The sequence below is a fragment of the Cololabis saira genome, chromosome 19 (assembly GCF_033807715.1).
Source record: "Cololabis saira isolate AMF1-May2022 chromosome 19, fColSai1.1, whole genome shotgun sequence".
NCBI classification, from domain to species: domain Eukaryota; kingdom Metazoa; phylum Chordata; class Actinopteri; order Beloniformes; family Belonidae; genus Cololabis; species Cololabis saira.
In genome coordinates, this window is record NC_084605.1 from 26,312,660 (window position 1) to 26,340,374 (window position 27,715).

The 27,715-nt window shown below is 42.3% G+C and overlaps 2 protein-coding genes across 2 annotated transcripts in view; both read right to left on the minus strand.

The window, feature by feature from the left end:
• Positions 1–259: 259 nt before the first annotated feature.
• foxl3 (forkhead box L3) lies at positions 260–3,382 on the minus strand. Its single transcript, XM_061708207.1, has 3 exons — positions 3,164–3,382; positions 2,281–2,449; positions 260–1,460 (listed from the first exon to the last, which is right to left on the minus strand). Exons 1-3 carry the CDS (start codon positions 3,268–3,270, stop codon positions 987–989), a joined length of 750 nt encoding a protein of 249 aa, XP_061564191.1. The 5' UTR covers positions 3,271–3,382; the 3' UTR covers positions 260–986.
• Positions 3,383–11,047: 7,665 nt separating this feature from the next.
• fam20cb (FAM20C golgi associated secretory pathway kinase b) overlaps positions 11,048–27,715 on the minus strand; it is a 69,892-nt gene continuing 53,224 nt past the window's right edge. Inside the window, exons 4-11 of the mRNA XM_061707832.1 lie at positions 18,361–18,453; positions 14,123–14,238; positions 13,452–13,632; positions 13,001–13,110; positions 12,365–12,446; positions 12,152–12,211; positions 11,627–11,777; positions 11,048–11,468 (exon numbers count right to left, since the gene is read on the minus strand). Coding sequence (XP_061563816.1) covers positions 11,352–11,468; positions 11,627–11,777; positions 12,152–12,211; positions 12,365–12,446; positions 13,001–13,110; positions 13,452–13,632; positions 14,123–14,238; positions 18,361–18,453 — 910 coding nt within the window. The 3' untranslated portion in view covers positions 11,048–11,351. The remainder of the gene's footprint in view (positions 11,469–11,626; positions 11,778–12,151; positions 12,212–12,364; positions 12,447–13,000; positions 13,111–13,451; positions 13,633–14,122; positions 14,239–18,360; positions 18,454–27,715) is intronic.

A 27,715-nucleotide genomic window follows, 5' to 3' on the forward strand; every position in this document is an offset into this window, starting at 1 on the left:
AATGTTCGCCACACCTCTTGTTTCCTCACACCTCCTTTAAGTGAGTTAATATTTTACGTCGTAATAAGGAAAGAGCGGATTAGAATTTAAGTGTCAGTCAATCAGGAATTCAAAAGGTCAATGAAAAATAAATTAGCACAAATGTAGGTGGGAAATTGGGTTGAAAGAGGGGGGAAAATGGATTGTGACAAGTTCACAGCAGGCTTTTGTCGTAGCTGGTAAGATTTTGCTTCATAACATTAAAATGATTGGTTTCACTATAGACAACACACAAGGACAGTTTTCTAATGAAGTCACAAACAAAAAGACCTAATTTCCAGTCAGAAATATACTTTATAATTTGTTTTCCTCTTGGATGCATGGGTCACTGTTTGCAGTTTAATGCTGGAAGACATCAAGTTGTGTAATTGTTCATTATTGAAAATAAAGCAGACTTTGCCATGAATAATTTGAAATGGGGGGTTCAGCAATTAAACACATAGATTCAGAGATATTCAGTCTTTTTACTGACTTTGCATGAGTGTTCACACGTTTCATTTTATGCTTTGCTGCTTAGGATCTTTGAGCACATCAGGTTTAAAATCCACCATAATGTGAACGTTAAAAGAAAAGTATAGAAGTCAAACCAAAGCTGTAAAATTTAGAGTCATTTTCTTTTTTATGCAGAAACAATTTCACCTTCTGTAGTTTCAAGCAGCAACAGTTCCTTAACTTTGTCTGAATTTTCTGCCTTTTTTAACTAATTTGAAGTGAACATCAAAGTTGTGGATAGTATGAATCTAATCTATGTCAGCACTAGACACTGCACATATGGCATAACAACATCTGGAGTTTTTAATAAATCCTCGGACGCTTCTGTTCCTCTCCCTGTTTAACGTTTTCAAATTAAATAAAATTCCTCTAATGGAGGTTTTTTTGTCTTTGGATGTCCTTATAGTCCCAGTTTTGGACCCTGACAGAACGGGTTCAGTCTCTGCTTGTCTTTATCAAAGAGTCCAAAAATGCAAGTTTAGATGTTGAGGCTCCAGAACATGAACCGAGGGCCCGGTGGGCACGATGTGGACGGGCCCGTGAGAGGACCTGAACCCAGACGTGGGGGGGTCCGGGGTGGAGAGAATGTAGTCAATGCTGAACTTGATCTGCGACTCCGGTTTTCCCTGCGGGGTGGGGTTATGGATGACGTGGTTCTGTGGCGGACCGGGCCTCGGCCTCTCCGGGTTCAGGGAGCAGAGGGTGGAGTCGGGTTCTGGGCGCTGACTGGAGGGCACGGGCTGACTGCCGTGGCTCTCCACGGGGTGGAAAGGGCTCTCTCCTGAATCCCGGATGCCGAGTTTCATGTTCCTCCGACGCCTGCGACGGCGGAAGTTGCCGTTTTCAAACAGGTCGAGCATGGATTCACAGCCGGTGGCGAAAGTCCAGTAGTTTCCTTTTCCTTTCTCGTTGCCCTCAGTCCGAGGAACCTGGGATGGGATGAGAAAAATGTTCAATATCAGAAATCAGAAATCAGAAATCAGAAATCAGAAAAGGGTTTATTGCCAAGTTTTCACACGAGGAATTTGTTATGGGGATTGGTGCAACACAATACAATTATAAAAACAAATATATAAGAGATAAAATAAAATGAAATGTATAAACAATAAAAAGTATAAACAGTAAAATAAAATGTAGACCGGAAATGTACAAAATTAGGTTTTAAAGTGCCGGGTGAGTCTGTACAAAAGTGACTTAGGAACTTAGGATAGATAAAAAGTATAGACAGAAATGTACAATGAGGTTTGTAAAGTGCCGGATATGAGTCTGTGCAAAAGTTACAGGATTGGGGTTTTTACGTTAATATGATCATGAATGAAAAGCACAAAAAAAACATTTATTTTAATGCTTCTGATGCTCAAGTCTTTAGAAAATAAAGGGAAGGAGGAAGATGATGATGATGATGATCCATCCATCCATCCATCCATCCATCCATCCATCCATCCATCCATCCATCCATCCATCCATCCATCCATCCATCCATCCATCCATCCATCCATTCATTTTCTATTGCTGCCGTATGCTGCAGGGTCACGGGGGTCAGCTGGAGCCAATCCCAGCTCATTACAGGCGAAAGGCAGGGGTTCAGGACAGGGGTAATGATAATAAAATTAAACAAAATAAGAAACATTATATAAAAAAAAAAGGGGGCAGATTTGTAGATTTAGTAAAAAAGCTGAAGGCCACTTAAACACCACGCCTGCATTCACATTTCCTCTTCTCCGTTCCTGCAGGTTGGCGTGCTCTTACCTTGATGAAGCAGCTGTTGAGAGACAGGTTGTGTCTGATGGAGTTCTGCCAGGCTCTCTGGTTGGACCGGTAGTACGGGAACCTCCTCATGATGAACTCGTAGATGCCGGACAGAGTGACCCGCTGCTCGGGGCTCTGCTGGATGGCCATGGCGATCAGAGCGATGTAGCTGACGCACAGAGAAGCAGTTTGATCAGGTAACGCACCGGGGAAAGATGAGAAAACACTTTGGGCTTCACGATAACAACCTTTTTTCCTCATATTTAGAGTCCGACGGACCTAATTCAATTTATTTATTTAATTTTAATTGAATCAAAAGTAAAATAACTGGTTTTAATTTCTTATTAAACCATTTGAAAAATAATTGGCATAAAAACATGGCAATAACAGAATATTTGTTTATTTGTTTATTTTGTTTAATTTTCTTATTCATTAATTTAACGTTGTTTAATTGAAAAAAGTTTTATTATACTAAAACAAGCCTGATGACACATCTTTTAAAAAAATGAATGGAAAAAATATACTTTTTTATTTATTAATTTTTTTATTTACTTATTTATTATTTTTTTATTCTTTTTGAATGATAATAACATTTTTCTTTTTAATTTGACTCATGGAATCCAAATATAATTATTTTTATTTTAGCCCCCCCAAAAAGAAATTTAAAATCCTGATGAAATACTTTATTTATTTAGATTAGTCCGTATTGTAACGAGAGACAGTTAGAGTTAAACTTAAACTAAGTTAAACTAAGCTGAGTTTATCACCAGATTTGTCTCGACAGCAGTAAAATAATGTGATGTTCCTGTCAGAAAGAAAAGAGAAATAATAAAATAAACAAGTCAATAATAAATATATGAAATAGGGAAAAGGTCCTGCATACCTGTAAGCGGGTCTGCACATTTTTTTCTCCTCATCAGTGCTGGAAGAAGGGTATCCGTCCCCGTCGTAGTTGAAACAGTTGAAAGGATAGTGAGCGTTATCAAACATGCTTCACTTTGAGAAGTGTGAGCCGGCCGAATTGTTTGCTCCTGGGAGAGTGGTGGCCAAAGCCCGGCTGCTGCAACACCCCGTCCTGCTGCTCTGCTCCGCCAGCTGATGCTCTCTCCCTGCCCTGTGCTAATGACGGCTGCCTCCAGCAGCCCCCCACCCTCTCCCCGTCCCAGCCGCTCTCCAGGAACGCCTGCTGAACTCCACACTCCTACACCAACTCCTGCTACAGCACACAAGTGTTTTGCACTTGCACTTTGCAAAATGACATAGTTCAAATCTTGATGGTGTGTCCACCTGCTTTCTTCTACCTTTTTTTTTTTTTTTTTTTGCAGAAACATAAGTGGCGGGGATTTTATTCAGATTAGACCATTAAAAGCATCCATTTCTTCACGTAGTGCCAGCTATGAACTTAGCTCCTCCACCTCAAAGCTGCGAGCTGCAGTTATTGGTCCCGACAGGCAGAATCCTTTGTTCTTGTTATATGATTGTATTTTTAGCTGCAAAAACCGCCAACCTTGTGTTTGGAAGTAGGTGTTTGTTTCTTTGAGTTGAAACCCGTGCCCACCACTACCCACAACGGCACTTTTTATTGCACTCTTTACTCCCAAATAACCTCGTAAGTGGCTTCACTCAAAGACTTCCTCCTGGCTCCCTCTGGATCACCTATTCAAACACTTTCATGTTGAATTCAACAAAAAGCAAACAAGTGAGGGACTCATGCTATAAAAGTAGACATCCTGAGTCTTTTAATCGTCAGATATTTTTAATTGGTGCCAGTGTTCAGGGAAGCATTTCATTTTCTGTTGAAGGACTGCCAAGCTAATGTGTTTCATGAGGACGTAGGATGCTAAAAGAAGAAAAAAGGCTGAACTACGAATGAGGCGTTTCAGGCGGTCCAGGAGCAGAGTCTTCTGAGTTTTTTCGTTTTGGGTGTGGACCTTTGAGCTTCTGACTTGTCAGGCGTGGCACAAAAACCTTCTGAAATCACAGGAGGAAAGAGACACAACCCGTCAGATCAAGCAGCCACATGACCCAAAAATACAAGGTCAACTTCTTATCAATTAGAAGACAAATGACCACATGGTTGTGCATTCTGTTAACACTAAATATAGTACTGCCTGTAAGCTTTTGTTGGTTTAACTCCATCCAAATGCTGGGTTTGAGTCTCAAATCAACTCTGAAAGCTTTCGAAAGAGCCATAGTAGATCATGAAATGTTAAATAGTCCCCTGATTACTGGTAAATAGACGTTTAGAACCGAAAAGAGCCCTCTGGGTCTATTAACTGTGCCACTAACGCTGTTCATCAGTATCCAGAGCGGGTGCACCGCCTCCGTCCAGAAGGATTCTGGGTGGTCCGCTGGGCTCACAGGCTGCCTTCATGTTTTATTTTGCTTCTTTTTATAGCCTAATCTCTCTTACTGTACTTAAAACAGCTAACTTCAAATCAACAAACAAAATCCTTTGCATATTTGTTTTCTTTTTTCTCTCTGTTAACTCTTTGGTGTGTGTGTGTGTGTGTGTGTGTGTGTGTGTGTGTGTGTGTGTGTGTGTGTGTGTGTGTGTGTGTGTGTGTGTGTGTGTGTGTGTGTGTGTGTGTGTGTGTCCACTTTGGCAGACGTTTAGTCAACAACGGGAAGTTTTGTAGATGCTATCTATAATACTCTATAATGGCTGCAAATTGCTTCCGTGTCTATAAAATAAGGGGATGTGTATTTTCAAGGGCTCTTAACGGGGCAATTGGAAGTCTCCCGTGAGGGCGCAGAGGCCGGGAAAACAGCCCGGGGTCTGCCCGGTCCTCCGTGTGTGGCCCCGCCGCCACTGGAGTCCCCTTCAGGCCCCTTCAGGCCCCTCCAGGCCCCGCTGTGTATTAATACAGGAGTTATTACTTCCGCTGGGCTGAAGATGCGACCGAGAGATATACGTTTCTGCAGGGGCTTCTTTAAATGACACGTTTCATTTGAATTGATTAAAGAATCCCTGCGTTTATTTGGATATTGAGGAGCAGCTTCGAAGGCGTTGTGAACAGTATTGTATTGTTGTTGTGAAAATCTCCACTTAAAGCTTGTTTTGATCAGATTAGGCCGTTTGGGAGCCCTGGTGCAGAACGTGCAGCTGGACACAACCATTTTCCCAAAGTCATCTCCATGTCCCTGTTGTCCATTAGCTTCCATGGAGGGACGTGCAGCCAATGAAACCATCAGAAACAAAATTTGACTCTCAACCTCTACAATGATGGGGTTTTAAGATTTAACCTTTGTCTGGTGTTAGCTTTCTGTTACCATTTCCGATGTTAACGGGTCGGTTTTGACCCGTGTTTTAAATTATCTCTAAAATAAACTAAAAGCAATTATCCATCATCCAATTTGTTTCTCATCTCTTGGTTACATTGTTAGGCTTCCTTATCCATGAAAATATTGGTTTTAATATTTTTGGTGTGGGACTCTGGGCCTTTTTTGTCAGTATAGCCCTTAATTTCAATATTAAAAACTGGTAAAATGAGCCTCAAGAGAATCATATGAATAAATAAAAGGTTGTTGTGTTACCTGGCTATTACGGAGAGGTATTAGAACACATATCTTAGATAAAATTGTTTCATTTATTTTTTCATTTTAATATTATTAACTATAGTAACATCTATGGTGTTATGGGTAAATTTCGACCCATTTACTTCAAGGAAATGGAAAAAAAGTAAAAGGTAACAATTTCAACCAGAGCATTTTATAATTTAGTGAAAAAAAAATGTTGGATATTATTTTGTTGAAATAAAGGTTCCTGACAAAGTCAAAAAGCCTTGATGCAATAAACGCATTTTTGTGGTAGTTTTATGAATTTAAAACCTAAGAACGGGTCGGTGGCGACCCTAACACCAGACGAAGGTTAAGACTCACAGTGATTTACCAAAGCTGTGCAAGGAGCCTGATGTTTGATAACTTGGAACTGTGAGATGTACAGGTGCTTCTCTGAAATCCTGGCTGCAGTCCTGCTGAGAATGTCCCCTCAGAGGGGGCATCTGCTCAGAGGGTTTCTCCCTGCCTTTCAAAAAAATATATTTTGCAAAGAAAATCTTTTAAAAAGTATTGCCTTTCCCCTGATAACTCTCAGTGTTACAAATTCTCCATGAGCTGCTCAAGCGAAGGCTCCCTCGTGGAGGTTTTGCATGAATGGGTTCAGCTCATTCAGGTGATTCCTGCAAAGCCTCAAACAGGACCGACCGAGGGAAGCAGCTAGAGCCACGATATCAGGACGGTATGAACTGGGATCAGATAAGCACTTCATAGCTCACTCCCATGACGAGGCTTCCTCTGCAGTCCCGTCTGCGGCCGGCCGCCGTGATTACAGCCCTTAGTTCTCCTCTGGTCGCTCTCCGTCCCTCTGATGGTTGTCTCATCCATCCATCAATCGCTCCGTCTGCCTCCCCATGTGTGTTTGTGCGTGAATGCATTTATGTAAACCAGCCAATAGGCTTTTCCGGAGGCTGTTCTGCGAGGAAAGGTTATCAAAACACGACTAAGCACCGAGGACTGTAAACATGCTTATGCACAGATCTGAGGCTGAGGGCCATTTTCTGCTGCAGTGTACTGTGCAGCCGCTCTCGCCGCCACCATTCACTGTCGATTTGCGCCGGGTTATGTACAGTTCGTCAGATAAGGTATTCAGAGGAGGCCCGTGTTTGCATGAGTAGCAGCACATCTCAGACAAGTAAACCTTTGATGGATATTTACTCACAGATGATTCGCTGCTCGTTCAAAATGTGGCGTAAATACAAAAACAAATACAAAACCAAACTTTGAACTCAAAGACTTGAACAGTAACTGCACCAGAAGGAGGTCAGAGATGCAGTCTCCGACACACGCATGCTTGCTGGTCAGCGAGCTGCTATTTTAGGTGTTAGTGGGTGTGTTTTTAAAATTTTTCCTCTCTTGAGGTTCTTAAATTTGTTTTCCCAACTGTTAACGGTGATAATTGTGGATCACAGTTAAAAATTGTTGAATATCATGTGGAGCAAAGTTAGTAATTCGTTTTTATTCTGAGCTGTTCGATGTCTGGCGCGGTTTAGTGCTCCTACCGGCCCAACTTCAGGTGAGTCAGGATTATTTCCCGGTTCTGGACGTTTGCTCATATTTCACTCTTCCTGTGTTGCAAAATTCCCGATTACCTTGCCACGCCTTGCACACATGCATTTCTTGATATAAAAACTCCATCTAGTCAACAGAGTTTGTGTTTGTTGCGTGTGACGTGAGAGATAACAACTCCTGGTTGATCTAGTTCCTCATTGCCTTCAACAGATAAACAGGCAGTGATTCAGGGAAATTTTTACTATACAGGACTGTCTCAGAAAATTAGAATATTGTGATAAAGTTTTTATTTTCTGTAATGCAATTAAAAAAACAAAAATGTCATACATTCTGGATTCATTACAAATCAACTGAAATATTGCCAGCCTTTTATTATTTTAATATTGCTGATTATGGTTTACAGGTTAAGATTAATATTCCCAGAATATTCTAATTTTTTGAGATAGGACATTTGAGTTTTCTTAAGCTGTAAGCCATGATCAGCAATATTAAAATAATAAAAGGCTTGCAATATTTCAGTTGATTTGTAATGAATCCAGAATGTATGACTTTTTTGTTTTTGTAATTGCATTACAGAAAATCACAATATTCTAATTTTCTGAAACAGTCCTGTACATTACAGTAAATTGATATGATTATCTGACCGCAAACTTTCTAGACTCAATAATTGTGTTGAATGACCATGAAAAAAATGAATATAGAATTTATTCCAGGATCTTTCGTGCAACTGTTAGAAGCATGGCTTCCTCAGAATGCACCGGGGATTATTGTTGCTTATTGTTGTCCATACTGGAGCTAGTTAAAGGTAGGGTAAGTGATGCACCAACCTATAGCTGCCCATCCATGAACAAGAAAAAAGAAAGAACTGTCTTCAGACACGGCCCTGGCTCCGTAAACTGGAAACAAACAGAGTTGGGGCAGCCTGCCCACAAAACCATAAACATTGCAGCAGCCAACCACCAACAGGGGAAGGTTTGTGCTCGTGGAGAAGGGAGACGAGGCTTCGGAGAGTTGGAGATGGGCTTTCCTCCAGGAGTGCTGGAGGGAACAGCCAGCTCAACATTCGTTGATTACTTTTTTTTTCTCTTTGAAATACTAACAAATGTGACATCTTTCAGAAATCCCTCCCTTTGGTTTCGAAGAAATGTGACTAATCTGAGTGCTGTTAGAGCAGAGAGGGTTTTAAGTCACATAATCCCTCATTTGCTATAAGATTAATTACACTATGAAAAAATCTGTGGTTTTATTTAGTTTATTTTCCCCACATTGTCTTGTAAAATGAGCCAATCAACGTGTTTAACGTGTAACGTTTTAACCTAATTTTAACCTCTTTTTCTTTGCTCTGCTATTTGGAGGTTTCTGTGTATGTGTCTATATTATATTGGATGTTATGAAACTAAAGAAGCATCTCACTTGTGGCTTTGTGAAAGACAGTTTGAATGCAAGTTCATTAGCTGCATCTCAACAATGATGAGTGGTGGTCATATTCAGGTTAACCAACAGAAATAAAGTCAGTACTTCAATTCAATATATAATTACTTTAAAGAAAGACTCATCCACTTAATTGACAACCATAATGGACAGTCAATTTTCTTTTCTTTGTTTTTTTTTTCTTTTTGAAAACGAAATTTACACAAAGACTTCCAGCTGAATGTAATAGATCTAGACGTACAAGTGGAGTACTGCAAAGGGAAGAAATCCCTCGGGGTCCGCTGTGAATCTGCATCCTTTCTCTTGAAATTTGTGGAAGAACATTTGGTCTGAGCCTATCATGATACTTTCTTTCTTCATCACCTCTGATAGTTTCATTGTTGCTGATGTTGAATATAGTGCTATGAAGTGATAAGCATAATTAGTGAGAGATATGGGTTTTTTTTTCTCAAATAATTGGGATGATAGATGGAAAGATTTTGTAAAAGTCAGCAAATATGCCTTCAAATGAATTAAATTCAAAGGAAATTAATACTTTAACAAGTAAGAAAGCTTTTCAAGCTGCTTTACCTTTAAGGAGCAAGGGTACTGTTTCTGACATGCCTTCTATTGTTTCTCTCATCCCATGTTCACTGCCACTCTTAAAATCCCACCTTCCTTTCAGCTTCCTCCTGTAGGCTCGGATTCTATGAAAGCGGTTTAGGTTGTCCCTAGGGTGTCTTTGTTGACAATGAAAAAGTCATTAGTCCACTCCTTTACCTCAATTATTGCTCCTTTCTTTTTTTATATTAAAGTACTTTAAACTTCCCATACTCATCCAGAGAGCCTGATCATCTCCATAAAGCAACTTTCTTATTTGAAGGTGCTTTTGAGCATGCATGGCCTTTATTTGAGGTTGGTGAGACAGGAAAAAGGGTAGAAAAAAGACTGATGAAAGGCAGCCGGGACTCGACAGTAAGAGAACAAGTAAAGCTCCTGCTTTCTCCACCCACGGCAGTCTGTGGATGTTAATGAGGAGCATTTGTAAACCATCATATTATGCTTCATTTTATTGCACTTTTACCATGATGCAAAGAAATTTAAACAAAAATAAAAAATCCACAGAAACAGTGAGGCAAAAGGGGGAAAAAAAGAAGCATTTTCACTTGAGGAACATGATGTAAAGTTCTCGATGGATCCATCCATACATCCTGACACGCAGCACTGCCCTGACACAGACAAAACCATGGGAACTGAAGACTGTATAATAAAACCATCATGAGACGGATGGAGTCAGCACATACGCACATGAAGACCTCAGCATCGTAGCTACAGCTCGTACCCGCTCTGCTATGAAACCAGACATTCAAGTATTTCTATCATTGCACAGGCACTAGATTTTCCTACTGTATATATTAGCTTTCAGCCAGTGACTGAATCATATACACCAACGTTTTAGCTATGAGCTGTTGGTGATGAATGAAATTTACATCCTGACGAATCATCTCTCCACAACAGCAACATCTGGACATCAAATATATTACAAAGAAACAATAATTGGAAAGTGATAGTGTCACATTTGGCTTCTTGTACCATAAAGTCTTATCTCATCTCTGTTGCATTGAAAGAAATAAAAACAGTGGCTGGAAAAAGATTAACTGCTGTAAACACAAATGGAGATACATGGCAGCTATAAAACCATTTTTTTTAACAGGTTGACTGACACTTTTGCACATGCTCAGTCTGCCCTCTTCTGGACGAAAGAGGAACTACACCATTGTGACGTTGATTCGCTTTAACAGAAGACGTCCTGTGGTATTGATTTGCACTTGATTTTAAACAATAAATATGAATTTTAATAAATACTCTCTCAAGGACATGTAACAGTTTTGGGCAGAAATTATCCAGGAGTAAACCTGCACTCCAATCAAATATCTCCATCTCGAAAACAAAGTATATGATGCTGAAAGGGCTCAGCGGAAATAAAGTTTTAAAAAGACACTTTTCAACAATACACTTTGCAGAGAGTCAGTAAAAGATCATTTCACGTCACCTCCTCCATCTCTTCCACCGTGAATGTTCTTCCAAAATACTTGAAGACAAAACACACAAGTCAGCTGGGAAGAGTGAGCAGACTCTTTACAAGGCCCTCTGAATTCACTGAATTCAAAGAAAAGGGTCCTTAACAACATAAAGAGAAACTGTCTTTTGCAAGACCTCATTGGTTTGGTCGCTGCGGTGGGTCGACGGGTGCTCGGGTCATCCGTTGTAATGCTATCCTACATTGCAGTCAGGTTTGTGTATCATAAGGAGCTTCGATGATATATGGTGGATCAGTCCCAGATCCATCCAGAAGTCACCTGTACCTTTACACGGCTTGTCGGCGTCTAGTCCTAATCAGCAGGCCTTTCACTTCGGCACAGTTTAAATAATCTTCCCAGGGTTTTCAGAGAAACGCAGCACAGGCGGAGCTCGCCTATGTCACAGGACGCTAGTTCAGTTTCAGGAAGAAGAAAAAAGAGACTGCATCAGCTCAGTCCAGCATCCTGTTTCCAGGGAGTCGGTCCAGTCCAGCCACCTGCCCCGAGCAGCTACCTCTGTCGCGGACCAGTGTGGGCGTGGTCTATCTCTTGGTTTCCCTGGAAGTCGTCTTCCACCACGTAGCTATATCCCTCCTTTTCAATGCATTCAGAAAGAACGTTCAGCACCTGCAGACAAAAACAGCAGTATGAACAGTGTGTTCCTCTCTAGTGGGAGCAGCTTTGCAGAAAGGGGGCACGCATCTTACTTTGTTTTTTTTTTTGGCAAGAATAAAGACCCCCTCCCCCCAAAAAAAAGGAAAGAAATGGAAGAATAAAGCACAGACCTGGCGTAGTCGCCGATCCATGGCGTCCAGGTGTGGCTGGATGAGGATGGGAGTGAGCCGGTCCCTCATCATGGATTCTGCCATGAGTGTGGACAGCTTGTATTCTTCCTTTGCCAGCAGCTGCAGGCGTAGGTGGGTTGACTTCCTCAATCTGCGGGAATAGAGCAGATGAGGAAAAGAGGTGGAGCCTTGTGCAGCTGCAACAAGTTATTTCCATAATTCAACTTTAGCGTGTACTTCCTCCATAGAGACAGTCTTTGTAGCAATACCAGTACTGTCCACATGGGGGCATACAGATGTTCTCTGTTGTGAAGCGACACTGACAGTTCTCTTCTAATCAGTGAGGCATGTCTTGTAATACCACTTTGTTCCACTAGAAGTGCACTTTGTTGTGCCTTTCCTGTGATATAGAGCCCCCATGTGGTCAGAGGTGGTATTGCTCCACAGAGTGGCTTTAAAGATCAATATACAGTAGTCATCTGATTTTTATAAACCCACATAAACCCATCAGAAAGAAGGACTCACCTGCAGCACTGGCTCAGTGGTACGAGAATGGACATCTCATCATGGGAGTGCTTTCCAAAGCTAGGGTGAAAGAGATGCATGATGGTGTTGATCATTTTACTTATCACAGATTATCTGAGTGATTTTAGCTGCACTTGAGCAACATCTTCAGGAACAAATTATGAAATCAGCACAGTTATGAACGTCACCCAGCACGCTGCTCTCTCTGCTTACCCTCTGCCGTTGTCCAGATGGATGATGAATGTCTCATTTCCAAACTTTTCAAAAGTCTCATAATGGTGGCGATCCATGTTCCCTGTGAGGGAGTCCAGCCAACATATTGTGTGAGTAAAATGCCTTATTTCTTTAATTCAAACATTATGTTCAATCACTCATGCACATGTGACACATAAAGCATGTTTCTATTAGTGGGAGTTCCAGGTAGATTTGGGGGCCGGACCATTCATGCGTGTCTCCATGCGTGGGGGTGTGTACGTCTTTTTAATCTCAGTCGCTATCATCATTTTTTTTTTGTTGCTTTAATAAAACGGGCAAATGAAAATGCAAGTAGCATCCCTTGTTTATGTGTTTCTTCTTTAGCTGCATTCTTCTTTTTTGTCTCCTTTCTTGCTGCTGGTCATTTGCAAACAGCAAAAAACTGTGAACTACTGCCACCTTGTGGTCAACTGTGGTATCTGTTCAGTCAATGGTGGACGGCTGAAGGGACTGATTAGGGGGTTGGCCCAGTTCTGTGTCTTTACCCAGAACTCCTGCTAGTGGAAACGCGCCTATAGATGGTGTAAGCTAGCATACATTTGCGACACATCAGAACATGTTTGGGATAAAACATGTCCGACATGCTAAACTCACCCATGAGGAAGTCAAAGATGGTCATGTCCATGATGTCCAGCAGCCGTGTGCCACTGTCATATGGAGGCGTCTGTTTAACCTCCTCACAGTAGTCTGGGTCCACCTCCCATCTGAAAAATTCCAACACTTTTAGTTTGATTTTATGCATCTACTTCCACAAAAAATCTTTGCAATACATGTTTCCTGTTTTTAACATATCTTCTGTTTGGGAACTAAGCTGTGAGTTTATTATTCATAACTGATTTATTTGTTTATTGTCTGAAAAGAGGCCCCCACTGAGTTTTATCCAATGCACAAAAGTGATCTTGTAAATCATAGATTTCTTTCTCATCTCTGATGAATCACAGCCACTAATCACTGATGGCGAGTGTAATAAACACCCGTCGCCGTGAATGTTTCTATTGAGAGTCAGTGAAAGCGTCTCTGTTTGAGTGCCGGACCCGTCTCTTACTCTGCCTTCTTGCGCTTGTGGTAGGAGCGTCTCCACGGGTTCCTCCAGGTCTTGCGTTTGGCGAGGGCCAGGTCCGGGAGGAAGGCGGCCAGGGATCCTTCTATCTGGTCTGGTTTCCCGCACAGAGCGTGCTCAGTCGAACAGTAGTACGAACACTCTCCGTAGAAGCACACGTTGTTGGCTGGGAAACGACAGGAGAGCACTTCCTCATAGATACGTTACATTTCTCCACTTTGTGGTCACACCTCTTCTTCTTTTTTTTCTTTGGTACCCTTTTGTCATTCACTCCACATTCAAAGCCCTCGCTGCACACGATTAAAATTACCTGGGGATGTTCATTGAACTGTATTAATTGCTGAGATTGCCAGTAATTTTAATCCTGGGAGAGTTTTCCATGTGTGCACGATGGAAGGTAAAGTTCCATTGCTAATTAATTGACGTGCGTCGGCACAAAGTAAAGTCCCCTGGAAGAGCTAATTCCATGCAAATGAATAACCCAGTGATTCAGGTCACGAGCTTTGCTCTACATTATGAGAAACAAAACGGTTGTGCTGGCCTTTCACTTCTCTGTGTTGAGACTTTTCAACTTTACAACAACTGACAAGGACTAAAGAGCAGGATTAATATTTATTTGTGAGCATTTATTTCCAGGAAAGCAGTCTGATTTGTACCTGGTGAAATAAAGAAGGTCCTCCAGAGCTTTTTGTCTCGTGTGACGTCTCTGATCTCCTTTGTCATGTTGACCAGCCTGCCAGCGACAGGAGGGACGCGGCGGAAGTCCAGGATCCTGATTGGACAGAGAGGAACACCGAGGGGTCAGGCTCAGCCTTCGGGACACAGACGAGGCGTTCAGATTATGAGTCACAGCCCCTCGTACGGTGTGAGCGGAGCGTGATGGCTGTGTGTGCTCCACGAAAGTTAAGTCTCTGCAGTTTGGCCTGCTGAATACTGACCACTGTCTCAGACCACTGTCTCAGACAAGTAGAATTGCTTTTTTGTACATGCTGCAATAAGCAATTTGAAACTTAAAGTTTCTTCCGCTTATGACTGTTCCTTCTCCAAGTGTTCAAATTCTCAGGATTAATATTTTCAACCAGTCACAGATTTATTTGTTATTGCTGTCTGCAGTGTGTATCTTTATTCATTAATGGTGGGTATTAAAAAAAGAAGAGCAAGGGATGCACATCTATTGGGGCTTGAACCTTTTACCCTATTCTCGGGTCTATTCTCGGACCGCTTCTATTCAACATCTATATGCTACCCCTAGCTCATATTATGGAACATCATAACATTTCCTACCATACTTATGCTGATGACACACAGCTCTATATTTCAGTGTCACCACATGACTACAGTCCCCTGATCTCATTGAGTAACTGTATTCACCAAATCAATGAGTGGATGTGCCAGAATTTTCTCCAGCTAAATGCAGAAAAGACAGAGGTGATCATTGTTGGCCCTAAAAATGAAGGGGAAAAGATCAGCGGTCACCTTGGCTCCATTTCATTGACAGCTACGAATCAAGCCAGAAATCTTGGTGTAATTATTGACTCAGACCTGAACTTCAACAGCCATCTAAAGTTTATCACTAAATCTGCATATTACCACCTGAAAAACATTGCTAGAATTAAGGGGATTCTGTCTAAACAAGACATGGAAAAACTTATTCATGCATTCATTTTCAGTAGGTTGGATTATTGCAATGGCATCTTTACAGGCCTTAACAAGAAATCTATCAGGCAGCTGCAGCTGATCCAGAACGCTGCTGTCAGAGTCCTTACAAACACCAGGAAACTGGACCATATTACACCGGTCATGAAATCACTACACTGGCTTCCAGTGAGTCAAAGGATAGAGTTTAAAATCTTACTGCTGGTCTACAAAGACCTGAATGGTCTTGGAACAAAATACATGCTTGATCTGTTAGTTCCTATGAAGCTCCCAGACCCCTGAGGTTCATCTGGATCTGGTTTGTTGTGGTTCCAAGAACCAGAACCAAGCAAGGTGAGGCAGCGTTCAGTTATTCTGCTCCTCACCGGTGGAACAAACTTCCTGTAGACCTGAGGTCTGCTCCAACTGTAGATCCTTTAAATCAGGCCTAAAAACATTACTGTTTACTGAAGCGTACCCCTAAATTAAACTTACCTGCTGTATTCTACTGCCCTTACTTTTAACAGCTTGTGCTTTTTATTATTTTACTTCTTTTCGTATCATCTTATTCAATCATATTTGTTATTTACTGTCAATTATGTCTAATTATTTACTGTCTAATTATGCCTTGCCGCTTTTAATGTCAATGTAAAGCACTTTGAATTACCTTGTGTTGAATTGTGCTATATAAATAAATTTGCCTTGCCTTGCCTTACCCTGAATCCCACGTTTAAGAGAATCGGTTAACCGCCGTCACACTAAGGTCACATGTAATTGAGCATAAGCACCAGGAGGGGGCAGTGCAGCGCCAGCGACGACCTAACGGTTCCACCGCATGGTGGTCAACCTTCCTGAGGTTTGGACGTGGCTGTGATTCTACATCAAAAACAATTTTTTTTTTCTTTACTCTAACACAGCTTTATGTCTACTTTCTGTTTAACACGTCAAAAGGCAAAAAGGCTCAAAGTAAGTTCTGGGAACCTCTGACATTTAATTTTGTGAAGCCACTGGGATTGTTCTCTCCATCATTTGACTGGAAACTAGCACCAGTGTCATTGCACCGATGAAAGATGGAAAGAGAAAGAAAATGAAATATAACTGTCTCTTGACGAAAAATGCCATCCTATTTTATGCCTGGATTATTAGGCTCTGCCCTAAATACCGCCCAGCTACAACATCAGCAGGGGCTCTTGAAAAATTGATACTCCTGACAAAACCTAATGGCCGATGCCTGCGGGCAGAGTGATGCAGGAAGGAAGACCGTGTTTGTTGGCAGGTGGAGTAAGGCAGGTGTGTATCTCCTCACCATCAGACAGGCGGAGGGACGACGCAGCAGCGTTTGGCCCGCTGGGGGTGCCGAGGTGAAGCAACTAGGACTGAGTCCAGCTTTCTTTATCTTCATGTACATGGTTTACACTTGTGTTATACACTGGACTGGATTTTTAACAACCCTCCCAGAGACATGCAACGACAAGCAGTGGGACTTTCACATATTCCCATCTGAAAAATGTACGAGACGTGACAGAATCTCATGAATTTGAAGGTATATGGTTTCATATTCGAGGTCATTTTGGATTCTGTGTGTCTTCATATCTGCAGGCTGCCTAATGCAGCAACATCAAGCGCCCCTCCCAGTTAAATTCAATCACATAATTAATGATGCTTAAACCAGCAGAGCCTGCATAGGAGGGTGTGTGTGTGTGTGTGCGTGTGTGTGCGTGTGCACGCGTGTGCAGTGTGAGCGGGCCCCCTGGGAGCCAGTGCAGCCTCAGCCTCTGCACCAGCACCGGCACCAGCAGCACCAGCAGCTGCAGCAGCAGCTCTCTGGACAGGCTCTAATTTAGAACAGACAAATAAAGGAAAAAAAAAATAAAACGCTGCTTTTGGCAAACCCTGCCTGGATTATATTTAGTATGGGCACAGGGCCTTGCATGCCTTTGGTTTCCTCCTCTTCCTCTTGAACCACACATGCACTGGGATGTGTGTCTGTGTCTGTGTGTGTGTGCAGAGAAGTGCCAGATGTGTAGCAGACTAGTGAAGAACGCAACTCCAAATGCAAATGCTGATGAACTGTGTCATTGTGCCTGAAGGGAAAGCCTCCATTGTACATGTGTGTGTGTGTGTGTCTGATGTCGGTATCATCTAGTGCCAGTACAGAGAAACTCCCTCCATCCACATCGCAGGGTTCCTGCTCTCCGGCCACGGTGACATCAGCTTGACTTTGATAGCCGACGCAATAGTCCGGCTCCAAACTCACTGCCCTCTCTCGTCCATCAAAAAGCCCTGTGAGGACTCCTCTTCTCATTAAAGTGTATCCAGCAGGCCACAAAGTGTTAGCCTTATAAAGGCAGGGGAAGTCAGAGAGCGTTGTGGTTAGCTAAGCAGGGAGGATGCAGTCATTGTTCAGTCAGATGCAAGCTGCAGGAGGGCGGCCCTCATTCTCTGTGACTCATGGCCTCATGGAGCTTACAATCTCCACTCTCTGCTGCACGGCAGCATTAATACTCACATAACTCACACCACTCGCAAAAACACAACAAGAAGGTGAGTTTTGTGGCACAGGAAGGGGGCTCCCCTCTTCATCCTCTGATATTCCACTAAATGTGTCCAGATAAAGCCACACGTGTAATTATATAGGATGAATCGCGCATAAACAAGCAAAACTTAAAGATATGAGCGATATCCACGCAGACACATTAAAGCGCTCTTGCAAGACAGCAGTAACTCGCTTTGTTCCCTTTACAATCTGTGCTCCTCCAAGGTGGTTAATGAGCTGACACGGGAACAGGCAAATTAGCAATCAGGGAGGAATAAAAACCTGCAGGACGTTGGCCCTCAAGGATGTTTAAAAAAAAAAAGGAAGAAAGAAAAACTTTCAAGAGGGGAGATCACATTTAAAAATGCCAGATTTTATTCATCTCGTGTTTTAAGTGTTTCTATTAACGTGTTTAATATTTGTGCTCTCAACATCAGCTGCACCTGAAAGATCCGTGAGCTCCGTGAAATTCAGTTGTCCTTGGCATTTCTTCCACGTAACAAGGCCCCTTTCCTCTCCCCTCAACTGTAGTTTAATTAGCAAAATTACACGTCTAAAACCGACAATCTTCAATGTTTGTGCAAGAGGATGCCTGTGGTTGAAAACGTGTTATAATGCTTTTTTTTAAACGTCAATTAAAACCTGCGCGTGCATTTTTGCGTCTGTGTCCTGGAAAAGAGAGAGAAGCTTCTTAAAAATTGTGACGGGATTGTTTGAACCTACTTGTCCAGATGAAAGGCTGCGACCTCGGCGTTGTGCCTTTCAAAGTCGGAGAAATAGAAGAAGTCCGGCGGGGTCTCCTGCTCCCGGGTCTGCCTGCAGGGGCACAGAGAAAAGGGGTAACTTAGATGGGTGCTCAGCCACCGGCAAGAGTTAAGCTGACAGTCTCATCCAAGTTCCCAAGAATCCTCTCCAGCCTTTAAATACCTGTCTGTCTTTTGTCTCTCTCTTTTCAAACACTACACATTGTACTGTACATGTACTCACACACACATCACACTCACCAAACTGCACCCATCACTGTCTTATCTTTTCTTTCCTACTTTTCACATTCCATTTTTGGTGATCTTAGTCCTCTTTGGCAGAACTTTTTTTTTTTTTTTTTTTTTTTTTAATGAATTCTTATTCACTTTTTTTCTCTTTTCTCCTTTACTTGAGGGAACATTAAAACATAGTAGACTGCCAAGAGGGCTTTGTTTGAAGATTAAAACGCATATATATGCTTTAGGTTTTAACAAACTTCGTATTAACCATTAGAAGTTCTCAAACATGACTCGCACATCAGATTATTGAATTCGCAAAAGAAAACACCCAGGGTGGGTTTGTGAAATGTGAGGTTTATACACAGGTTCAGCACCAGGCCTCGCTCCACAGCAGTCCAGTCAGTTAAAAAGAGAAATTTTGCCGTTTTAGTTTTTCTTTTAAACCCGTGTACCAAATTCTGAAAACAGTGTTTGTGAATTTTTATCCAAAACACGATAAGCTGGCGCTCTCGCCTCACAAAAAGACCCTTGTCAGAGCTACTGTGGAGGTTTTGTTGGCCAGCAAAAAGAGGTGGACGAACCAAGGTCAAAGACTTCCTCCTGGAGCATCTGCTCCTCTTCTCGGGCCCAGTACCTATTTCTGTCCGGCTCTGATCCTTCGCCCAAAAAAAAAAAAAAAAGAAAAAGAAAAACTGCTTTCCACACACATTCTGCTTTAAAGCTCTTATTGGAGGGAAAAGAGGCTCTTAAAGGCTTAAATCCCCGAGCTGATGGAACGAGGGGCAGGACGGAGTAGGACGGACAGGGAAGGCTGGGATAAAGGGAAAAAGTCAAAAGAAGTGGAGGTGAAAGGAGAAATGAAGGTATAGACAACATGCTAATAAGTGTGAGGAAAGAGCCAGTGCAGTCCATCATCAGCCTGCCTTTCACAGAGCAGTCACATCTCTCCTTTCTACATGCTGCTTTTCTTTTTTCTCTCCTGACAGTAAATACTTTTCAGGAAGGCAGCTGAGTGTAATGATTCGGATTGCAGCCTCTTCCATTTGTACTTCAGCTGGCTGAGGGAGGATGAGAAGAATGGAAACTATCTTGGCAAAGTGTCCCTCTCTCGCTCTCCGCGTTCCCTCTGGATGCCTTTCTCTGTTTATTTTGCTTAAAATCCTCTTTCTCGCCTCCCCGTTTCACCAATCCTCCTCACTTAGGAGGGACTGTTTTCCTAGATTTGATTTGATTTTGTGCGCGTGTGTGTGTGTATGTGTGTGCATGTAGGACTTAACACTTTGTATCTGTCTGCATCTCCCTCTTTTTTCCCTCCGTTCCATCCATCACTCCCCTCCTCATCTGGGTCTCTGATTGTAAGTCCACAGCTGCGTGGCTGACATATGCACCAGTCATTAACTCAGCCAATACACACGCACGCATGCACACAAGTCCTCAATTTCCTTCCGATTCCTTTGTTTTCTTTCTTTTTTTAATCAGTTTTTTTTTCTTCCCCCAGTCCTACGGAAAACATTGGTCAGAAAAGCCTGCGCCTGCTCTGTTTAATGGCATTAACTGCTTCGACCAGGATCACAATTCGACACGAGCGGCGCGTCAGGCTAACCTAGTCTTCCCTCTTTCATTTCTCAATCTTATTTTCCCCACTTTCCTCGTATCTTCATCGCTCACCAAGGCTCAGCCATTAAAGGCCAAGAGCTGGCTGGTGATTGCATTGCTCTCTTCCTCTGGATAGCTCTGCTTTAGGGGATACGGCTCTCGCTCGGCAGAAGAGGAGAGATGTTTCTGACTTTAAAAGCAGAGCACAGCTTCTGTTTATACCGAAGCTGCAGAGACGGGACAGTACCATCTGTACGCGATGCAGCTGCAACTATTTTATCAGTGGGAGCTGTTGTGCAGAATGGCAGGAAATTAATTTTGCTTGAAAAAAAAAACAATGAAGGATATTTTGCATATAGCAGGGGATAAACTCTTACAAGTAATGAAAGAGGATAGGGAAAGGGGGAGAAAAACTGAACTTGATTCCAGCTGCTTACCATAAACAGGGAAAGGAGAGTGGGATAAACAACTAGCCTGGCTGGTGTCCAGACATGAAACATCTCCCTACTAACAATCATTAAAGCAAATCAAGAAACGCTTCATTAAATGAGAGAAAAACAGCACAAACATACAAATGTGGATTCAAATTGAGTGTCGTTACATTTTCAGTTGCTCCACATCGCTCAGATAAACTAGCAGGAATTGAGAGTAACAATCTAATGGATTTCCATTACAGTAATCTCATATTTTGATGAGAAGTTTTGTCCCAGTAATGCTTCCCTTGTTAAGACACTCCTGGAAAATTCACTGGCAAGCAGTCGGACCGGTCATGCCGCTCAGATCGTTCTCCGGTCCCTCAGGCGGCAGTCTAGCCAGGACATTCGAATGAGAGAGATAACGCAGAAAAACAATGACTTCAGCAATGTCTGCGCAGCACCGGTCAGTCTGGTCAGTCCTGATCGGCTCAGTCACGTGCCAAGTGCTGGGAGAGGTATTCTGCAGTAAAAGTACTGAAAACGACACAGTGACTGTAATCGTTGTAGTTGAACCTCCATATGTTAAGCTGGAGCTTATGGGTGATGTTTTAATAAGTATATAAAAGAAAAATGAACAAAAACTACTGGTAATTACTACACAGTCGGTAAGAGAAAGTCAAAGAATAAATCCTTAACTTGATAAGATCCCATCACATAGCTGAAGACTTGAAGACTTGCTCTTTAACAAAGCAGTGTTTGATCAGCTACATACAATAAAGTAAAATAATATTGCGCATATGTAAAGTAATAAAATAAGCTTAAAGTATTTTGTCTGAAGTACAGTGGACTGGGACCAAGTATAAGTATAGTTTATTTTTTTAAGCATCATTCTGTACTTAAAGTCAGGGTAAGCGATTCTAGATGCTTTTCTTACCCAGGAAGTTTTTGCAACTTAAAAAAAGAAGAAACAAACAGAGTGGGAGGAGCCTCCAAAGACTGAACATGGCTCCTGCTAATCACTGACAGAGGCCTGGCATAGTTAATGACGGGGCATGTTTCCTCGGGGCGCACTGAAGGGAGAGGGAAGGAAGACCCTGTGTTTTGATGATGTTTTGTTTCAAATATCAACATATGCAATGTCGTCCAGAAATCGCTTACCCCACCTTTAAGCAGAGGCACTTTGTTACTTTCTGTCGATTTGTTTCCCAAAAGCTCACAAAGAGAAATCTCCATTCAAGGGCTTATTTATGAAAATTCATCAAACTTTTCTCAGAGAATTAAACCCAGAAAGTCCTTTAAAATGTGCTCAAAGCACTCAAGTCCAGTTACTATAGAAAAAAAAGGTGCATTGTTCATTGTTAAAAGCCTGTTTGCTCTGTAGTTTGACTTTAAACAGATCAGAGTATCTGGCACTGCAGAGTGTAAAAACCTTGGAGACAAATGTGTAATTAATGATATTATATGATATAACCTAAGCTGACATGATTCAAGAACATGAATAATGAAACTTCTTTTAATGTAAGTTTTTCATCAATCTGTTAATCATAAGTAAACAGTAAAGTAAAGCTTATGATCTGCTGGTTGTAGCTTCATAACTAATGGTCGCCCACAGCAAGCCTGTATTGAGGAGTTATTTATTAAATTTTTTTGAGATAAGAGTGTTTGGCGGCGTCTTATCCAATGAGTGAGGTCGCCTGTGCGTCAGTATTAAATCACAAACACGTGTGCATCATGATGCCAGCGTCTCCACTATCGCCACGCAAGAGAAATAACAGCCACTCCTATCTCATCAAAATGCGCCTTACAGGGACAGATATGAGACTGTTTTTCTCTGATACGCTGACCTTTTATAGATATTTAAGCACCATAACACCAACATGACATGCCTGAGACGTAATACCCCCCTAGTGAAAAAAAAAAGAAGAGGAGAGCTGATACCCGGCGCAGTTTGCTCTGACCTTATACAGTAAAGCAGGAATAATTTGTGCTCATAGAAGAAAAAAAATGCAACCGACAAAATGTTTGTGGTGTTTTTACTTGTCGGTATTTCACGACCTGGCTGACCGTACAGTAGCGTCGTCATGGAGATTTCTCGGAGGATAAGAATAAGCAAACACTGTAGTGCGATAATTCATGGTCGCTGTGGCTTAAAGAAGCCCCAAAGCATACTTCACATAGTCCTGCCACATTTCTCTCCCCGTATAAGTGGAATACACCACAGTAAACTCATTTGTGCGTCTCAATACGCCGTCAGTGGGGAGTGGTGGGCGCACATGCTCGCCGTCGCTGCTTTCCTTTCTGGACATGAAGGATAATATGAGGAAACAGGTTGAGAGCAGCAGCTTGTGTTTGCACTGGATGCAAATTTTGCTGCCCGTCGACCTCACTCGAGATGTGTCTAACCTCTCTGCGAGTGTCAGCCAGGAAGCAGGAAGGATGGATAATTACCGCCATCCGCAGCCAATTCAAATGTCAATAAAGTTATTTAGAGCATGGCATTAACTGCACCCCCCAAAAAGTGACTGGGAGAGGAAATGAAAAGGAGTGCAGAGGGTAAGAAACGTGGGAAGGAGAAGGAATAAACTGTGACAAAAAGGCTCTGAGGTTAAACGGGCACATTAACCGGGCCAGCGTGGAGGACAAACCACAGTGTGTTTTTTTGTTTTTGAACTAACACATATGCAGCTGCTGTGCATTATGTAATATTAAGCTTCAATCCCCTCACAGGCGCACCTGTGTTCTGAAAACTCCGAGTGCAAACTTCTCAGGTCATGCCGTCATGAGGGCAAGAGAGCATACATAAATGCATGACCGCATGATAAAGTCTATAAATGTTTGAATACAGATTGTGATGCTAAGCTGAGAGAAGCAACGGAGAAGCGCATGGGGAGATACTCGTCCCTTTCACTTTGGATTGCCGGGTTGAGCTTAACCTTTAAAATATTTACAAATCCACAGCGGATTTGAGCTGAATGAAAAGCAGATATATTGCACAAATCTGCCAGTCGAATCCTACATTTCTCCTCCTCCTCAGCGGGGCAGAGGTGGGATTGTGCAGCAGCCCCTTAGCCGCCTGTCTGCACCAGCGTCGGCTCCTTTATCACCAGGAGCAGGTGAGGCGAGCGCGCCCAGTGTGATCCTGTAAACGCATTTACACTGGGTGGCCAGACAGTTTCTTGGCTTCGCCCGGGGCTCTGAGGGGCCCCCAGGCGACTGCCGAGGGTCTATCAGCAAACATACAGCTGTGTGAAAACACTGAGGTGAACTGGAGTGCCACATCTGGAAAAATCTACCTTCACACCAGATGAGCTGTCCAACACCAGCGAGAAAGACAGCTTTGGCAGTTGTGTTCAGTTTAAGCCTTAAGATGACCAGCTGCAGCTGAAACGCGCACAGAGAAGCAAAGCAACAGTTGAGCACAAAGAAACCCAAACATTAGTCTTCCTCCTGTGTAAAATTAACACAAATGAACCTCTATTCATAGCAGACGTCTGAGTGGTCCTCGCCGAACGTAACCTACATTTACCACACTGTAACTCAATAGCATGTTGTCTCTGATGTCCTCGGCGTGGTAAACACCCATGGCTTTCAAACTCTATGACCCAGTTCGTAATGAAGGCTTAGAGCCACAGAGAAAACTATTTCAGTACTTTTTTTTTTTTTTTTATTCCTGCAACACTCCCTTTGACAAGTAAAAAAAATTTAATTTGAGAACCGTTGACACACCTTTCCATGCTTTCCAAAATATCACCATGAGAAATGCACATAGAAGTTACAGAAAAATATAAACTTAACCTTATGTCTTTTAAAAAAAATAGTTGTAATGTAATTTAAAGTAGCACAAAACAACTTTAGCACTCTTTTGTGCTGTGTTAAAGTCACACTAGGTAGTAACCATCACCAGTGGAACAACAAGTGGTAACTGTAAGGTTGAACGCCGTAATACCTCCTTTGGGCAGTCAGCGTTCTCTATAAAGGGCTCTCAAATGTGGAACACACTGCCAACTGAGATAAAAACAACTCAAGATTTTAAGGTTTTTACTAAAAATGTCAAAGACTGGTTGAAGCAAAATCAGAAATGTACGCATTTTTAATCACCTGTAACCGCTAATAGGGTGCTCTCTTGCAAGCTGAGAATTGTAAATAGGATATAGCTTTGCATGTTGAAAATTGAATGTATTTTTGTATTCTTTTTCTTCTTTCTTTCGTTTTCTTTTACTAAAAGCCTAACTAGGGACAGGAGATGGAAACTAGCAATAGCTATAATCTCTGTATGCAGAACATCAGTCACATTGGCTTGTTTGTAATGAGTGAATGTGATCACATGTAACCCTGCATTGTCCCTATTAAATAAAATACATTTAATTAAATTAAATTAAATACCACTTCTGACCACACAGGGCATAGACGTTCTTGTATTGTGTCGCCATGTGGTCAGAAGTGGTATTGCTACTTGGATTAGCTTTGACAAAAGTCTTGGAAAACTAAAACGCACACAAAATGTGTCTTCCCCTCAAATTGCTTCATGAGGTGCGCTGCGTTCTCGCAACCCACATTTTCCACTTCAGCATTGGTGTAAGGTCTTTCATTATGGAGAAGGTTTCAAAAGTTGTGACAGTCAAAAAAAAGCACACAGCCTTACACTGTGAATTCCATCCACAACTCATTATCCATGCTCTATTTGTCATATTTCTTTTTCTTTCATGGTCCAGCTGCTCACTTTTGAGCAACCCCTGCTCACGCGGCAGAATTCCCTTTCATCTGAAGCCGGGCTGAATTACAGGAACAAAATATCTTCAAAATGTTGTTTCATTTAATTTCACATCCAAGGGTGAGAAAAAAAGAAAATAATATTTCTTTGCGTGCCACAGAACATAGAAGATGTTTTATTTAGTTTCAAAGTCAAACGGCCAATCGATCACAATAAGCCTTTAGCTACGGCCGTAGGTCAAAGCACAGCAGATCTGCAAACCGGAGGAAGAAAAAGATATGCTAGGACAAGGGCATCCTCCAGCCCCAAAGGGTTCCCACCAAAGGGCTGACTCCACACACTTGTCACACATCATCCATCAAACCCACGGGCACGGCAAAGTAAGCACACACAAGTCCCACGCACTCGCATGTACGCCACTCTGCAAACGCAGAAGCACACTGTACTCATTACATACAAAGAAGAGAGATCAGCTTGTCTAAACCTCACGAGGGAGGTGTTGAGCTGCAGGGCGGCAGGTAGGCTTTAGATGCATCAGAGGCTAAGACAGCAAACCCCATTTATGGGTCAATAAAAAAACCAAAAAGCCACCACAACCACAGGGGGACTGGAGATGAGAGGAGGCGGCGTCCCGGTTTTATCTCAAGCACAACACGCACGAAAGCTGACCTTTCAAGCCGTGACATTTGATGAATTGAGGAAAAAAGCCTTTCACATGTCGGCACGTGAGACAGGCATACCTGCGCGTTTGCATCTGGCAATATGTGTTACGGTTTACTGGCCTCTGCCGCTATAAGCCTGTGCTGTAATCTTGTGTCTGCGATGAGGATTTGGCGTCAAATGGGAGGCTGTGACAGGTTATTCTGTGTGAGTAAGTGCTGTGTAGGTGGTGCACGGAGGTGACATTTTGCTTACGTGATGAAAGGATATTAAGACAGAGCGAAAGAGTGAGAGAAAGAAAGCATAACAGAACCATATCAATACCTGCCATGTTCGATCTGTTTTTACTTATTATTACAATATAAAGTCCCTCTTATCATAGGCCTCATTCAGAAACCAGTGCACATACATGCCTTCTTAAAAATCTGATCACAAGTGGCATCCGTGATCACACCTAGCTTCAAAATGTACACCCAGATACATCTTGAGTGATTGGATCTGACCTCCCTGCTCTCTGTGCCAGTAGACAGCATGTCAATTTCGCTTGCAAACGATACAGGCATTGCTGTTTTTAACCATCAAAGACAGCAGCTGGAAATGGCTAGAAGTAAAATGCAGAGAGAGAAGAAGAAAACAATATAACAAGACCAAGAAAATCATCAACAACTTTCTTTTACTACCTTCAGCAAAGATTATCCATTCATTCATCCATCCATCCAATTCTTCCTATTCAGGGTCAAGGACAGAGAGACAGTCCGTTGCATTTAACAAACGTTATGCATAAGACAAATTAGGGTGTATAGAATGCAAACAAAGATCTGCCAGAAACTTGAAAAATAGCTTAAATGACATCCAGTAGAGCTTTGATCATTTAGAAGCACAATCAAACGAGGCATCGCCTGTTAGTTTCCTAGCTGGTTCCTGAACCCATTCCAGGAAAGCTTCGTGTTCAGACTACGAAGAAAAGGTTGACACAAGTGTCCCACGACACTTTCAAATGAATCCTGAGCGATCAGCTCTGAATCAGTGTCGGCCACTTGAGATTAGATTTCCTAGAAAGCTTTTGAATATAAGATCTAAATGGGGTTTAATGGATAATGAATACATTTTTTTTTTAATTCACCACATTGATCATAATAAAACTCTAAAGCCTCCTTAGGATACTTTAAAAACATTAAAGCCACAAACTGATTTCAGCCCGAGAACATCAACATCTGCCTCCAAAACCCAATAAAGTCAGAGCACAGTGTGTGCAGGCGTAATGAGTCAGGTAGTAAAAATTTCACCCAAGGATTTTTAACTGGCACACCACAAACACCCAAAGGCGCTCTAAATAACCTTCACACCATGACCCAGGTGTGTGTGTGTGTGTGTGTGTGTGTGTGTGTGTGTGTGTGTGTGTGTGTGTGTGTGTGTGTGTGTGTGTGTGTGTGTGTGTGTGTGTGTGTGTGTGTGTGTGTGTGTGTGTGTGTGTGTGTGTGTGTGTGTGTGTGGGGGGGGGGGGTTGTTGTGTGTTGCAGTTTCAAAGTGTGATGGCTTGTCATCGCTCTCCAGCCTCTGCAGTCCTCGTCATCCCCCTCATGCCATCAGATCCTGAGCCTGACACACACCGAGGCTGATGTTTCTCTCAAGTGAAGCTTCTTTTACTTCTCTCTCTTTCTTTGATACATTAATGCAAACGTCCTCACACACACACACACACACACACTCAT

Coding starts and splice junctions, on each gene's coding strand:
- foxl3 (XM_061708207.1), bottom strand. CDS start 3,270: ATGTTTGATAACGCTCACTATCCTTTCAACTGTTTCAACTACGACGGG. Junction 2,450..3,163: donor ATGTGCAGACCCGCTTACAG/GTATGCAGGACC, acceptor TCTGTGCGTCAG/CTACATCGCTCTGATCGCCA. Junction 1,461..2,280: donor TCAACAGCTGCTTCATCAAG/GTAAGAGCACGC, acceptor ATCCCATCCCAG/GTTCCTCGGACTGAGGGCAA.